The following is a 16,090-nucleotide window of genomic DNA, read 5'->3' as shown; positions in this document are numbered from 1 at the left end:
CAGAGGGACACGGCTGGAACTGGCCCCGGTGGCTCTCGGGGATGGGGAGTTCGGGGGGTGGGACACACTGGTGGCTCTTTGAGACATGGGACCTTGAGGGTGTGGGACATGCTGGTGGCCCTTGGGATATGGAGACCTCGGGGTGTGGGACACTCTGGTGGCTTTTGGGGGTGAGGGACACTCTGGTGGCTTTTGGGATATGGGGACCTCAGGGGTATGGGATACTGGTGGTTTTTGGGCGTGTGGGACATTCTGGTGGCTCTTTGGAATGGGGACCTCGGGGGTGTGGGACATGCTGGTGGCTCTCAGGAATGGGACCTTAGGGGTGTGGGACACATTGGTGGCTCCTGGGGCTGTGGGACACTCTGGTGGGTCTTTGGGAATGGGGATCTCAGGGGTGTGGGACACTCTGGTGACCCTCAGGAATGGGGATCTCAGGGGTGAGGGACACTCTGGTGGCTTTTGGGATATGTGAAACTCTGTCAGTCTTTGGGACATGGGACACTGGTGGCCTTTGAGACAGGGGACATCCAGGCAGTCTTTGGGACATGGGACACTGTAGTGGCCCTCGGGGACATGGGACACTGGTATTGACTGGGACAAAAGGACACTGTGGTGGCCCTCAGGGTCACAGGACACTGGTATTGACTGGGACACAGAACACTGTGGTGGCTCTTGGGGACATGGGACACTGGTGGCTCTCAAGGACATGGGACACTCTGGTGGCATTTGGGACAAGGGATGCTGTGGGACATGGGACATCGGTGTCCCTTAGGGACATGGGACACTTTGGCAGCCTCAGGCACAAGGGACACCCTGGTGACCTCGGGGACAAGGGACACCCCCGGTGTTCCTGGTGACAAGGGACACCCCAGTGCCACATACCCTTGGTGCCCTTGTACTCGGCGAGTGCCAGCGAGCGGCGCTTGCGTTTGGCAGGCTGGGGACAAAGGACCTCTGGGGACAGAGGGGACACCGGTCAGGATCCCATGGTGTCCCAGGTGTCACATCCCAAAGGTCAGGGTCACTGGCCCATCCCTGAGGTGTCACCATCCCCACCCCTGAAGTGTCACCTCCCCATCCCTCAGGTGTCACGCTGTCACATTCTTGAAGTGTCACATCCCCAAAGTGTCAACTCCCCCATCCCTGAGGTGTCACACTGCCACAGACTTGGAATGTCATATCCTGGCAGTGTCACCATCACCATCCTCCAGGTGCCGTCATATCCTTACAGTATCACCTTCCCCATCCCTGAGATGTCACCTCCTCCATCTCCGAGGTGTCACCACCCCCATCCCCAAGGTGTGACCTCCCCTGTCCCTGAGGTGCCACATGCTTGAAGTGCCACCTCTCCCATCCCCGAGGTGTCACCTCTCCCATCCCTGAGGTGTCACATGCTTGAAGTGCCACCTCCTCCACCATCCCCTGTCACCCGCCCCATCCCTGAGGTGCCACATCCCAGAGGTGCCATGCCCCTGTCCCCAAGGTGCCACCTCACCAAGATGCCACCCCCTGTCCCCAAGGTGCCACACCCTCGAGGTGCCACCCACCTGTCCCCAAGGTGTCACATCCCCAGGGTGCCATCCCCCTGTCCCCCAGGTGCCACGGCAGCTGTCCCTACCTGAGCGCTGGGGGGTGGTGACCTGGACGTTGGTGGCCAGGCTCAGGCCAGCGTCCGCGAAGACCCCAACGTTGTCCCTGCCGCTGCCCGGGGTGCAGCCGATGTCACCTCTCTCCACCGTGTCCCACACCTGCGCCCACAGGGGACAGCTGGGACGGCCACTGCTGCCACCCAGGGACAGTGGGGACAGGGACAGCCGTGATGGTCACTGCCACCACCCAGGGACAGCTGTGACAGCCACCGCCACCACCCAGGGACAGTGGGGACAGCTGTGACGGGCACTGCCACCGCCAGGGACAGCTGTGATGGCCAGTGCCACCACCCAGGGACAGTGGGGACAGCTGTGATGGCCACTGCCACCACCCAGGGACAGCCGTGACAGCCACTGCCACCACCCAGGGACAGTGGGGACAGGGACAGCTGTGACAGCCACCAGCCAGGGGACAGCAGGGACAGGGACAACCATGATGGCCACCCCTTGGGGACAGCGGGGACAGGGACAACTCTGACAGCCACCACCAGGTGACAGCAGGGACAGGGACAACCATGATGGCCACCACCCAGGGATGCTGGGGACTGCCATGACGGCCACAGCCACCCCTTGGGGACAAGAGAACAGGGCCACCCACCCTGCTCTGGGTGAGCCTGTTCTTCTTGCTGAGGACAAAGACCCCCTTGTCCACAGCCACCACCCAGGGGACAGCAGGGACAGTGACAATCATGATGGCCACCCCTTGTGGACAGTGGGGACAAGGCCACCCACCCTGCTCTGGGTGAGCCTGTTCTTCTTGCTGAGCACGAAGACCCCCTTGTCCACAGCAACCAGCCCCACGTGGGCCCCGTGGTCGCCCTCGATGCGCAGCCTCATCGGCGTCCCTGGCTCCTGGACGCGGTTGTCACCTTCTGTCGCCCCCTTCACCACCAGCTGCCGGGGACATGGGGCACGTGACGTCCCCAGGATGTCCCCAAAAGCCACCTTTGTCCCCTCCCACCACCACGGAGTCACACTGAGTCCGGACCTCCCGGGGCAGTTGGTGGCCGTGGGCTTCGTGTGGTGGCCACCAGGCCCGCCTGGGCTGCCTGGGCCACCAGGGCCACCCAGGAGGTGTCCAAGGTCCCCAAGGAGTGTCCAAAGCCACCCCAGGGACACCAAATCCCCACCAGGGGCCACCCAGCCCCCTCAGTGTCCTCCCAAATCCTTCCAAAGGTCCCCCAGACCCCTCAAGGTCCCCCAAACCCTTCCAAAGGTCCCCAACGACCTCAGGGTCCACCAAACCCTTCCAAAGGTCCCCAATGACCTCAAGGTCCCCCAAACCCTTCCAAAGGTCCCCAACGACCTCAAGGTCCCCCAAACCTTTCCAAAGGTCCCCCAGATCCCTCAAGGCCCCTCCCCCCCAGCCCCTCAAGGACCCCAAAAGTCCCTCAATGTCCCCCCAGGACTTTCCAAGAGCTCCCCAAACCCCTCACAGGTCCCTTAAGAGTCCCCCAAACCCTTCCGAAGGTCCCCTGAGCCCTTCAGGGGTCCCTCAAGTCCCTGAAGGGGCCCCCAAACCCTTCCAAAAGTCCCTCAAGAGACCCCCAGGGTCCTTCAAGGACCTCCCAAACCCCTCAAGGACCTCCCAAACTCCTCAAGGACCTCCCGGACCCCTCATGGGTCTCCCAAACCCTTCCAAAAGTCCCCCAAGCCCCTCAAAAGTCCAAGACCCCCCAAGCCCCTCAAAGGCCCTCAAGACCCCCCCAAGCCCCTCAAGGACCTCCAAAGACCCTCAAGGACCTCCTAAGACCCTGAAACCTCCCCCAAAACCTTCCAAAACTCCCTCAAGTCTCTCAAGAGCCCTGTGGGTCCCTCGAGGGCCCCCCAAGCCCCTCAAAAGCCCCCCCAGGCCACCCAAACCCCTCAAGGACCTCCCCCCAGGCACATCCAAGGCCTCCCGGACCCCTCAAGAGCCCCCCAAACCATTTCAAAAGTCCCTCAAGAACCCCCAAGCCCCTCAAAGACCTCCCAGGTCCCTCAAGACCCCCCCAAACCCCTCAAAAGCCCCCCAGGTCCCTCAAGGTTACCCAAGCCCCTCAAGGACCTGCCAGGTCCCTCGAGGGCCCCCCAGCCCTTCAAGGGCCCCCCAAGCCCCTCGAAGACCTTCCAAACCCCTCAAGGACCTCCCAGGACCCTCAAGCCCATCCCAAAACCTTCCAAAAGTCCCTCAAGTTACTCAAGAGCCCCATGGGTCCCTTGAGGCTCCTCCAAGCCTCTCAAAAGCCCCCCCAGGCCACCCAAGGTCACCCAAACCCCTCAAGGACCTCCCAGTCCGCTCAAGGGTCCCCCAAACCCTCCCAAAAGCCCCTCAAGTCCCTCAAAGACCTCCCACATCCCTCAAGGGGCCCTCCCAAGCCCCTCAAAAGCCCCCCCCAGGCCACCCAAGCACCTCAAGGACCTTCCAAACCCCTCAAGGACCTCCTAAGACCCTCAAGGGCCCCCCAAACACTTCCAAAAGTCTCTCAAGACCCCCTCAACAACCTCCCAGGCCCCTCAAGGACCTTCCAAACCCCTCAAGGACCTCCTAAGACCCTCAAGGGCCCCCGAAACACTTCCAAAAGTCTCTCAAGACCCCCTCAACAACCTCCCAGGCCCCTCAAGGACCTTCCAAACCCCTCAAGGACCTCCTAAGACCCTCAAGGGACCCCCAAAACCTTCCGAAACTCCCTCAAGCCCCTCAAGAGTCCTGTGGGTCCCTCAAGAGCTCCCCAAGACCCTCAAAAGCCCCCCACATCCCTCAAGGTCACCAAAACCCCTCAAGGATCTACCAAACCCGTCAAGGACCTACCAAACCCCTCAAGGACCACCCCCCCCAGCCACATCCAAGGCCTTCCCGACCCCTCAAGGGCCCCCCAAACCCTTCCAAAATTCTCTCAAGACCCCCCCAAGCTCCTCAAGGACCTCTCAGGTCCCTCAAGGGCCCCCCAAGCCCCTCAAAAGCCCCCCCAGGGCACCCAAGCCCCTCAAGGACCTCCCAAACCCCTCAAGAACCGCCCCCACAAGCACATCCAAGGCCTCCTGGACCCCTCAAGGGCCACCTCAAGGACCACCCCAGCCACCACCAAGGCCCACCCAAGGTCTCTCCAAGCTCCCTTGTCCCCCCTGGGGCACTCACGGTGCCCATGCAGGTGTCCTTGACGTCCACCCAGACGGAGTCAGCCACAATCTCGCCAGGCATCACGAAGTAGTAGGCGACGACGCGGAAGGATGGGATGAGCTCGGGCGTCACCAGCAGTGTCATCGTCACCAGGCTCTGGCCAGCCTCGTGCTGCTGCCGGCCAGCACGCAGGATGCGGCCCTTGCTCATGACCTGCAGGGGAACGGTGAGTTTGGTGGTCACCTGGACGTCCTGGTGGCCAAGCCAGGGCGGGGGGACACTGCCACGGGCACCCACCAGGTAAGTGAAGAAGGGGACGGAGTTGCGGACGTCGTTGTTGCTGGTCTTGAGGTGGAAGTTGATGGCCAGGTTGTCGCCGGGCTGCAGCTCGGCCGCAGCCACTGCCAGGTGCAGGAAGTTGCCGGAGCCGGCCTGGCTGTGGTAGGCCTCGGCGGTCATCTGCCGCGAGGCCTGGCGCACCGCGGGCAGGCCGGGCTGGGCCGTGCGCACCTGTGACAGGGGACATGGTGGCACGTGGTCAGCAGGGAGGGATTGGCCAGCACAGAGGTTCCACAGAAGTTTTGGCCACCATGGCAGTCTTGGCCACCATGGAGGTCTTGGTCACCATAGAGGTCTTGGCCATCATGGATGTGTGTTGGTCATCATAGAGGTCTTGGCTATCATGGATGTGTGTTGGTTACCATGGAATTTTTGGCCATCATCGAGGTCTTGGCCACCATAGAGGGCTTGGCCACCATGGAGGTGTGCTGGCCACTATGGAGGTCTTGGCCATCATGGAAGTGTGTTGGTCATCATGGAGACCTTGGCCACCATGGAGACCTTGGCCACCATGGAAATGTGTTGGTCATCATGGAGATTTTGGCCACCATGGAGGTCTTGGCCATAGTGGAGGTCCTGGCCAGCATAGAGGTCTTGGCCACCATGGAGATGTGTTGGTCATCATGGAGATTTTGGCCACCATGGAGGTCGTGACCATCATGGAGGTCTTGGCCATCATGGAGATGTGTTGGTCATCATGGAGATTTTGGCCACCATGGAGGTCTTGGCCACCGTGGAGGTCATGACCATCATGGAGGTCTTGGCCATCATGGAGGTGTGTTAGCCATCGTGAGGGTCTTGGTCATCATGAAGGTCTCATCCACCATAGAGGCCTTGGCCACCATGGAGGTCTTAGCCAGCACAGAGACTTCACCATCACAGAGGTCTTGGCCACCATGGAGGTCTTGGCCACCATGGGGGTCTTGGCCACCATGGAGGTCTTGGCCACCATGGAGGTCTTGACCACCACAGAGGTCTTGGCCATCATGGGGGTCTTGGCTATCATGGAGGTCTTGGCCACCATGGAGGTCTTGGCCACCATGGAGGTCTTGGCCATCATTCAGATTTTGGCCACCATGGAGGTCTTGGCCACCATGGAGGCCTTGGCCATCATGGAGGTCTTGGCTTCAATGGAAGTTTTGACCACCATGGAGGCCTTGGCCATCATGGAGGTGTGCTGGTCATCACAGAGGTGTGTTGACCATCATGGAGGTCTTAGCCACCATAGAGGTCTTGCCCACCATGGAGAATTTGGCCATAGTGGAAATCTTGGCCACCACAGAGGTTTTGGCCACCATGAAGGTCTTGACCACCACAGAGGTCTTGTCCATCATGGTCTCCCAGCCCCTTGCCAGTGTCCTGGTCCTTGGTGACCACCTCCATGGTCAAACTGACCATCTGCTGCCTTGTATGTCCTGGTCACTCAACCACAGTGGCCCCCCTGACCTTTGCCCTTGTCCATCCTCAATGTCTTGGCCACTTTCATCTCCCTGGCTTTGGCCATCCCAGTTCCTGGTCACTGGTGACCATGGCCACGTGCCACCATGACTGACCACTGTGGACACCTCCACCAGTCTCTTTGACACCTGGTCCTTGGTCACTCTCTTGTCTTGGTCAACCCAATTGAGGTGGCCACCATGGTCAGCCTGGCCTTGTCCTTGGCCAATGGTGACCAGGACAGCCCCTCTCCTTGGTCATTCTGGACATCTTGACCACCACAACCACCTCAACCCCAGGGTGACCTCGGCCATCCCGGTTTTTTGGCCAAAGCTGAGTGACCAGGATGACCTTTGGCCACCACGGATGTCCAGCCCATCCTAGTCCCCAGTCCTGCTGTCCTGACCCCTGGTGGTCACAACCCATGGGTCACTCCAGCCACCTCAGCCCCCGCCACCCCCAGGCCACGCCCCCACGCCCTTGGATACCCCGCGGCCGTGGTGTCCCCACTCACGGTGATGGGGACGCTGTCCTTGTTGGCTGGCATGTTGAGGACCAGCCTGGCCGTGCCGTCGCGCTGGGTGGACACCTGGCCCTGGAAGCCGTCGGCCTGGACGGTGACGCGTGGCGCCGGGGACTGGTCGGGATTGGTGACATAAACCTGCAGGGGACACCGGGGGACAGCGGGGCACGTCACGTGGGGACGTGGAGCGATGGAAGGGACACCGGGAAGGGACACTGGGAAGGGACAGTCATACTGGGAAGGGGTGGTAGCACTGGGAAAGGGCGGTGGCACTGGAAAGGGACAATGACACTGGGAAGTGACATTGGCTCTGGGAAGGGTGGTGGCACTGGGAGGGGACACTGGGAAGGAGTGGTGGCACTGGGAAGGGACACTACCACCTGGAAGGGCCATCCCGGTGACACAGGGACAGCCCACGGTCCCCAGCCCCTCTCAGGTGACATGGGGACATCATCCAGGGACCAACCTCTCCTCCAGCCCCCAACCCCTGTCCCCATCCGCGTACCACCTGTTGGGCCCCGTGCCACCACCACTGTCCCCAAGGTGTCACCAACCGTGAAGTCAAAGGGCATCCCTGGCTTGAAGTACTTGGGGGTGCGGGTGAAGTGGATGCTGTAGGGGGAGGTGACGATGCGGATGCCACTGCGCTGGGCCTCCACCATGTCACTGCCTGTGAGGACAATGACAATGGCAGTGTCACCTGGGGTCCCTGTCCCCCGTCCCTGTCCCCTCTATGTCCCCCTGCCACCATGCTGGGCCTCCACCGTGTCACTGCCTGTGGGGACAATGACAATGGCAGTGTCACCTGGGGTCCCTGTCCCCCATGTCCTCCCCCCACTGCCCTATGCCTCCACTGTGTCACTGCCCATGGGGACAATGGCAGTGGCACTGTCACCTGGGGTTCCTGTCCCCTGTCCAGGAATAGCCCCTGGGTGGCCCCAGATGTCCCCCCCACCCTCACTGTCCCCAGCCCCGTGTGTCCCCAGGGTCACATCACTGCTGCCCCCGCTTTGTCCCCCCTATGTCCCTGTCACCCCCAGTCACCTGTGTCCCCTGTACTCCCCCGCTGTGTCTGTCCCTCCATTGTCCCCCACTGTCCCTGTCCCCCATTGTCCCCCCACTGTCCCTGTCCCCTGTGTCCCTCTACTGTCTCTGTCCCCTGTATTCCCTCACCGTCCCTGTCCCCTGTGTCCCCACAATGTCTCTGTCCCCCCATGTCCCCACACTGTCCCTGTCCCTCCGTGTCCCTCCACTGTCCCTGTCCCTGTATTCCCACACTGTCCCTGTCCCCCGTTGTCCCCCCCGCTGTCCCTGTCCCTCCGTGTCCCCCCACTGTCTCCGTCCTCTCTGTCCTCCCACTGTCCCTGTCCCCCATTGTCCCCCTGCTGTCCCTGTCCCCCCATGTCCCCCTTGTCCCTGCACAGACCTGACTCGGTGATGACGGTGACAGTGACATAGAGGGAGTGTCCCACAAGCTCCTGGGGGTTGGGGAAGCGCTCGCGCAGGTGCGCCATGGACAGCACGGCCTCGGCGTCACCGTTCTGGACCTGGGGACACGGGGACAGGATTGGGGACAGGCTTGGGGACAGGGTTGTGGACAGGATGGTTTCCGCATCCCTGTCCTGAACCTGGGGACAGCCAGGGGCCAGAATGGGGACAGGGTTGAGGGATGGGGACAGGGCTGGGGACAGAGATGGGGACAGGGACAAGAACAGGAGAATGGGGACAGGAGCAGGGACAGGGCTCGTGACAGGGACAGGGACAATGCCAGGGTTGGGGACAGGGACAGGGATGGAGACAGGGACAGGGCTGGGGACAGGGATGGGGACAGGGATAATGCCCGTGTTGGGGACAGGGACAGGGATAGGGAAAATGCCAGTGTTGGGGACGGGGACAGGGACAGTGCCAGTGTTGGGGACAGGGACAGGGACAGTGCCAGCGTTGGGGACAGCATTGGGGACAGTGTTGGGGACAGTGCCCTCACCACCACACGCCGCAGGGACTGAGGGATGCTCCTCTTCTCGTCATCCACCGTGACCCCGAAGAGCACGAAGGCTGTCCCGTCCAGGTGCTTCCCGTACAGGTACCTGGGGACAGCCACCGTGTCACTGTGTCACTATGTCATTGTGTCACCGTGTCACCATGTCACCGTGCCAGTGTGCCACCATGTCACCGTGTCACTGTGAGACTGTGTCATTGTGTCCTTGTGCCACCATGTCACCATGTCACGGTGTCACCGTGCCAGTGTGTCACCGTGTCACCATGCCACCATGTCACCGTGTCACTGTTTCACCATGTCACCATGTCACCATGTCACCGTGCCACCGAGTCCCTCACACATCCCCATTACAACCATTCCTGCCCCTACAGCTACCTGGGGACAGCCACCGTGTCACCGTGTCACCATTCCACTATGTCACCATGTCATCACGTCACCGTGTCACCATGTCACTGGTATACCATGTCACCGTGTCACTGTGTCACTGTGTAACTGTGTCACTGTGTCACTGTGTCACCGTGAGACCATGTCACTGTGTCACCGTGTCACCCTGTGCCCATCCTGTCCCTCTACATGTTCCGGTCCCTGTCATTCCATTCCTGCCATGGCCACCACAGATGTCCCAATGTCCCCATCCTGCCACCCCTGTCCCTGTCAGCCCATCCCCACCACCACCGATGTCACCATGTCCCCATCCTGCCACCCCTGTCCCTGTCATCCCATCCCTGCTGCCACCACCACCAATGTCACCGTGCCACCCTGCATCCCCCTCACCCTCCAACCTGTCCCCACGCCCTCCCCAGGTGACAGCAGCAGAGCAGAGCTGTCCCCTGTCCCCAGGCAGGTGTGACCCCCTGGAATGGGGACACTTTTGATGTCACCTGGCCAGGATGGATACGCGGAAATCCTCCTGGCGGTCAATGTACAGGAACTTCTCCTCGGGCTCCAGGGCCACCTCGAAGCTGGGCAGCACTGGGGGGTGACACCGGGAACATTGTCGGGGACATCATCGGGGACATCATCGGGGACAGCATGTCCCCATGTCCCCGTCCTGCCACCCCTGTCCCTGTCATCCCACCCCCGCCAACACCGATGTCACCATGTCCCCATCCTGCCACCTGTCATCCCATCCCTGCCACCACTGCTGTCACTGTGTCCCCATCACTGCCACCATCTGTTATCCCATCCCTGCCACCACCTCTGTCCCCATGTCCCCATTACTGCCACCTCTGTCTCTGTCATCCCTGCCACCACCACCACTGTCCCTGTGTCCCCATCGCTGTCACCCATCTGTTATCCCATCCCTGTCACTGCCACCACCAATGTCACTGTGTCCCCATCGCTGTCACCCATCTGTTATCCCATCCCTGTCACTGCCACCACCAATGTCACTGTGTCCCCATCGCTGTCACCCATCTGTTATCCCATCCCTGTCACTGCCACCACCAATGTCACTGTGTCCCCATCACTGCCACCCCATCTCTGTCATCCCATCCCTGCCATGGCCACTGCCAATGTCACCGTGTCCCCATCCTGCCACTCCTGTCTCTGTCATCTCATCCCTGCCACTGCCACCACTGATGTCACCATGTCCCCATCCTGCCACCACTGTCCCTGTCATCCCATCCCTGCCACTGCCACCACCAATGTCACCGTGTCCCCATCCTGCCACTCCTGTCTCTGTCATCTCATCCCTGCCACTGCCACAACTGATATCACCATGTCCCCATGTCCCCATCCTGCCACCCCTGTCCCTGCTATCACCAATGTCGCTGTTTCCCCATTTTCCCATCCTGCTATTCCCATCTCTGTCATCTCACCCCTGCCACCACCACCAATGTCACCATGTCCCCATCATTGCCACACCTGTCCCTGTCATCCTATCCCTGCCACCGCCATTACCAATGTCACCATGTCCCCATCCTGCCACTCCTATCCCTGTCATCCCACCGCTGCCACCACCATCATTGATGTTCCTGTGTCCCCATCCTGCCACCCCTGTCCCTGCCATCCCACCGCAGCCACAGCCAATGTCTCCGTGTCCCTATGTTCCCGTGTCCCCATGTCCCCGTGTCCCCACCCGGTGACATCGGTGACACCAATGCCCCTCGGGGACAGTCCCCAGGGTGCCCCTGCCCCGCACCCACCGTACTCCTTGACCTCAAACTGGGTGCTGAACACCTGATCCGGAGAATCCTCAAATTTGGCCGAAATCGTCCACATGCCCAGGCTGCGGGAGGTGACAGGGAGGGGACAGTGAGGGGACAGCACCCCGGGGCGTGTCCCAGGGCCACCCCGGGGGACAGTGACACCCACCTGACCACCTCTGGCAGGTTGTGGTTGAGGGACAGGATCCCGTTCTTGGTCGGGGACGACACCGGCACTTGTTTGATGATGACGTTGTCGGGCGTCTGAGGGGACACGCGCCAGGGTGGGCACAGCAGCGGGAGTGGCACCGTGTCACCTCCCCTGTGTCACCTCCCCCGTGTCACCTCCCCTGTGTCACCTCCCCTGTGTCACCCCGGGGCACCCACCTTGACCTCCACGATGACAGACTTGGCCACCGGCTGCATGAGGTGGCCCACGGTGAAGAGGCGGCAGAGCACTGGGAGAGGACACAGTGAAAAGGTGAGGGGGGACATGGGGACAAGGTGAGAAGGGACAAGGTGAGGGGACAAGGTGAGGGGACACGGGGACAAGTTGAGGGGGGACATGAGGGACAAGGTGAGGGGACATGGGGACAAGGTGAGGGGACATGGGGGACAAGGGGACAAGGTGAGGGGACAAGGTGAGGGGACACAGGGGACAAGGTGAGGGGACATGGGGACAAGGTGAGGGGACATGGGGACAAGATGAGGGGACACGAGGAAACACTCAGCACTGGGAGGGGACATGGAGGACAGTGTCCCCATCCCCTCAGTGTCCCCATCTTGGCAGTGTCCCCATCATCTCGATGTCCCTGCAGTGCCCCCATCCCCGCAGTGTCCCCATCCCAGCAGTGCCCCCGCAGTGTCCCCGCGATGCCCCCGCGGAGTCCCGGCAGTGTCACCGCACTGTCCCCACAGTGCCCCCATCCTCGCAGTGTCCCCATCCTCACAGTGTCCCCATCCCCACAGTGTCTCCACGTTTCCCTATCCTGGCGGTGTCCCCAGGTGTCCCTGCAGTGTCCCCAGGTGTCCCCATCCCTGCAGTGTCCCCACAATGTCCCCATCCCGGCAGTGTCCCCGCAGTGTCCCCATCCCATCAATGTCCCCACGGTGTCCCCACGCTGTCCCCACCCTGTCCTCACCGGTGGCCCCGGGGGTGTAGATGGGTTTGTCGGTCTGCACGAAGATGTGGCCGCTCTGAGGAGACACCAGCAGCACCTTCTCCACTGTCACTGTGGCCACCCGCGCTGTCACCGCCACAAACTGCTTCCCCCGTGCCGGTGGCAGCAGCTTGGCCGGAACCTGCGGGACAGGGGACACTGGGGACATTTACAGGGACAGGGGACACTGGGAACATCTACAGGGACAGTGGGGACATTTACAGGGACAGTGGGGACATCTGCGGGGACAGAAGAGACACTGGGGGCATTTACAGGGACAGGGGACATCCGTGGGGACAGTGGGGACATCCATGGGGACAGGGGACAGCGGGGACACTTACAGGGACAGGGGACACTGGGGACACCCACGGGGACGGGGGGGCATTTACAGGGACAGGGGACACTGGGGACACCCACGGGGACAGGGGGGACATTTACAGGGACAGGGGACAGTGGGGACATCTACAGGGACAGTGGGGACAGCCACAGGGACAGGGGACAATGGGGACATTTACAGGGACAGTGGGGACAGGCATGGGGACAGGGGACAGTGGGGACATTTACAGGGACATGGGACAGTGGGGACATTTACAGGGACAGGGGACAGTGGTGACACCTGCGGGGACAGGGGAGACATTGGGGACAGCCATGGGGACATTTACAGGGACACGGGACAGCCATGGGGACATTTACAGGGACAGTGAGGACAGCCGTGGGGACAGGGGACTGTGGGGACAGGGGACACTGGGGACACCTGCAGGGACAGGGGACAGCCGTGGGGACACTGGGGACATCCATGGGGACAGTGGGGACACTGGGGACACCCACGGGGACAAGGGACAGCTGTGGGGACACTGGGGACATCCACGGCAACAGTGGGGACAGTGGGGAGGACAGTGGGGACATCCATGGGGACAGGGGACAGTGAGGACATCCATGGGGAAAGAGGACAGTGGGGACAGCCGTGGGGACAGTGGGGACAGCCACAGGGACAGGGGACACCCGTGGGGACAGTGGGGACAGCCGCGGGGACAGGGGACAGTGGGGACAGGGGACAGTGGGGACAGCCATGGGGACAGTGGGGACAGCTGCAGGGACAAGAGACAGTGAGGACAGGGAACAGTGGGGACAGCCACTGGGACAAGGGACAGCCGTGGGGACATTGAGGACAATGGGGACATCCGTGGGGACAGTAGGGACAGTGGGGACATCCACAGGGACAGTGGGGACACGCACAGGGACAGGGAACAGTGGGGACAGTGGGGACAGCTGCGGGGACAGGGGACAGAGGGGGGCACAGTGGGGACATCTGCGGGGACAGTGGGGACAGCCACAGGGACAGGGGACAGCCGTGGGGACAGTGGGGACAGCCGCGGGGACAGTGGGGATAGTGAGGACAGGGAACAGTGGGGACAGCCACGGGGACAGGGGACACTGGGGACAGCCATGGGGACAGTGGGGACAGTGGGGACATCCGGGGGGAAAGGGGACAGTGGGGACACCCGTGGGGACAGTGGGGACATTTACAGGGACAGGGGACAGTGGCGACATCCACGGGGACAGTGGGGACATTGGGGACCATCCCCATGGACACCAGAGTGACCACCCCAAACCACCCCTCCCGCCCATCCCCCACCCCCCATCCAGGGTCATTTCCCCTCCCGCTCACACAGTGACCGCTTGGACACTGACCCCAGAAGGGGGGCGGTGACCGGGGGGTGGTGACAGTGACCCAGCAGGGGGACAGGTGACCGGGGGGTGGTGACAGTGACCCAGCAGGGGGACAAGTGACCCTGTACCTTGATGGTGGCCGTGGCCATCATGCCCTGGGCTGGGCTCAGGGCCAGGCGGGTCTGGAACAGGACCTGGCGCTTCTGGGGGAAATCCTGAACCATCAGAGAGGCCTCAGCCGCTGCCGCCAGCCCGGGAGCCTCCAGCACCACCAGCTCGTCCGCCTCGAGCCGCAGCACGGCCGGGGTCACCAGGGTCACCCTGCAGGCACCGCAGGGGTGGCACCGGGCCCTGGGGGTGGCATGGCACCCAGGAACCCCAAAATCTGTCCCTATGACAGCTCAGGGACCTCACAGTTCCAAAGAACCCCAAAATCTGTCCCCAGAGCACCTCAGGACATCACAGAATTCAGAAACTCCAAAATCTGTGCCCAAAACACCTTGGGGACCTCACACTGCACTGGACACCCCAAATCTGTCCCTGTATCACCTCGAGACCTCACAGAACTCAGAAACCCCAAAATCTGTCCCCACAGGACTCAGGAAACCCAAAATCTGTCCCTGTGACACCTCGGGGACCTCACAGCACCCAGAAACCCCAAATTTGTCCCCACAACACCCCAAACCACCCAAATCCGTGCCCTAAACACCTTGGGGACCTCACACAGCCCTGGAGACCCCAAATCTGTCCCCACAGCACCCAGAACCCCCCAAATCTGTCCCCACAGCACCCAGAAACCCCAAAAATCTGTCCCCACAGCACCTCGGGGTCCCCACAGCACCCAGAAACCCCAAAATCTCCCATTATACCCCAAATCTCCCAGTATCCCCCATTACATTTGGGGTTTGGGGAGTCCCTGGCAGGATTTTTTGGGGTTTTGGGGGATCCTGGCTGGGGGGTTCCCATGGGGGGTGAGGGGATTTTGGGGTCCCGAGGTTTGGGGATCCCAAAAAAGGGGATTCCATGGAGGGTCCCATGGGTGGGTGGGAGGTCCCATAGATGGGGGTCGCATGGGTGGGTAAGGGGGGATCCAAGGATGGAGGGGGTCCCAAAAATAGGGGGTTCCTAAAGAGGAGGGGGTCCCATGGGTGGATGGGGGGGGTCCCACATGTGGGTGGGGTTCCCATGGGTGGGTGGGGGTCCCGCAGGTGGATGGGTGGGGGTCCTACGGGCGGGTGGGGTTCCCACAGGTGGGTGGGTGGGGTTCCCATAGATCGGGAGGGGGTCCCACGGATGGGTGGGGTTCCCGTGGATGGGGGGGTTCCACGGATGGGTGGGGGTCCCATGGATGGGGAGGGGGTCCCATGGATGGGGGGTCCCACAGGTGGATAAGGGTCCCATAGATGGGTGGGGGGTCCCACAGGTGGATGGATGGGGGGTCCCCAGTCGCTCACATCTGGGCGCGGGCGGGGGTTCCGAGCAGCACCAGGAGGCCGAAGAGGAGGATGAGGAGGGTGGGGGGGAGGGCCGGAGCCGCCATGGCGGCAGGGAGGGGACAGCGACAGCGACAGCGGGGGGGGTCCCTTTATGGTGCCCAGGTGGTTAATGGGTAACGCGAGCCCTGGGCCCACCCATGGGTGGGGGTTGGGGGCAGGGGGGAGGGGGGCTCCGGCCACTCCGGCCACCTGGGTGGGGGTGGGGCTGTGGTGACCATCCCTGTGCCGGGGTGGGGGAGGGTGGTACTCGCTGTGGGGGGGGTCCTTCACCCTTGGGTGCCCATGGGTGGGGGTTGGGGGCCCCCCGCGGTGTGGGGGAGGGGCTGCCCGGTCGTTCCTCATTTCAGGGAAGGCGCTGGCGAGGGGCCACCGCGGGGCTTGCGACATCGCCAGGGACACGGCAGGGGGGGCCGCGACGGGGCTGCGGGGACACCGGGGGGGGACACCGGGGGGGACACCGGGGGGACATCGAGGGGGGACACGGTTGGACGGGGTGGGGGGACCTGGGTCCAACCTGAGACCCCGAGAGGTCCTGGGCACCTGAACCTGGACACTTGGGTGACCTT

The 16,090-nt window shown here is 62.3% G+C and overlaps 1 protein-coding gene across 1 annotated transcript in view; it reads right to left on the bottom strand.

The window, feature by feature from the left end:
• The window catches only part of C3 (complement C3), a 38,694-nt gene extending 23,126 nt beyond the window's left edge, over positions 1 to 15,568 (bottom strand). The window contains exons 1-16 of the mRNA XM_063420826.1: positions 15,483 to 15,568; positions 14,157 to 14,349; positions 12,340 to 12,499; positions 11,585 to 11,655; positions 11,367 to 11,461; positions 11,198 to 11,280; positions 9,932 to 10,022; positions 9,036 to 9,138; positions 8,478 to 8,598; positions 7,606 to 7,721; positions 7,043 to 7,189; positions 5,050 to 5,262; positions 4,771 to 4,965; positions 2,385 to 2,546; positions 1,622 to 1,751; positions 886 to 957 (exon numbers count right to left, since the gene is read on the bottom strand). Coding sequence (XP_063276896.1) covers positions 886 to 957; positions 1,622 to 1,751; positions 2,385 to 2,546; positions 4,771 to 4,965; positions 5,050 to 5,262; positions 7,043 to 7,189; positions 7,606 to 7,721; positions 8,478 to 8,598; positions 9,036 to 9,138; positions 9,932 to 10,022; positions 11,198 to 11,280; positions 11,367 to 11,461; positions 11,585 to 11,655; positions 12,340 to 12,499; positions 14,157 to 14,349; positions 15,483 to 15,568 — 2,038 coding nt within the window. The remainder of the gene's footprint in view (positions 1 to 885; positions 958 to 1,621; positions 1,752 to 2,384; positions 2,547 to 4,770; positions 4,966 to 5,049; positions 5,263 to 7,042; positions 7,190 to 7,605; positions 7,722 to 8,477; positions 8,599 to 9,035; positions 9,139 to 9,931; positions 10,023 to 11,197; positions 11,281 to 11,366; positions 11,462 to 11,584; positions 11,656 to 12,339; positions 12,500 to 14,156; positions 14,350 to 15,482) is intronic.
• Between the last annotated feature and the right edge of the window lie 522 nt (positions 15,569 to 16,090).

Source organism: Prinia subflava, chromosome 33 (genome assembly GCF_021018805.1).
Source record: "Prinia subflava isolate CZ2003 ecotype Zambia chromosome 33, Cam_Psub_1.2, whole genome shotgun sequence".
Taxonomy (NCBI): Eukaryota; Metazoa; Chordata; class Aves; order Passeriformes; family Cisticolidae; genus Prinia; species Prinia subflava.
This window is presented reverse-complemented; position numbering and strand designations above follow the sequence as displayed.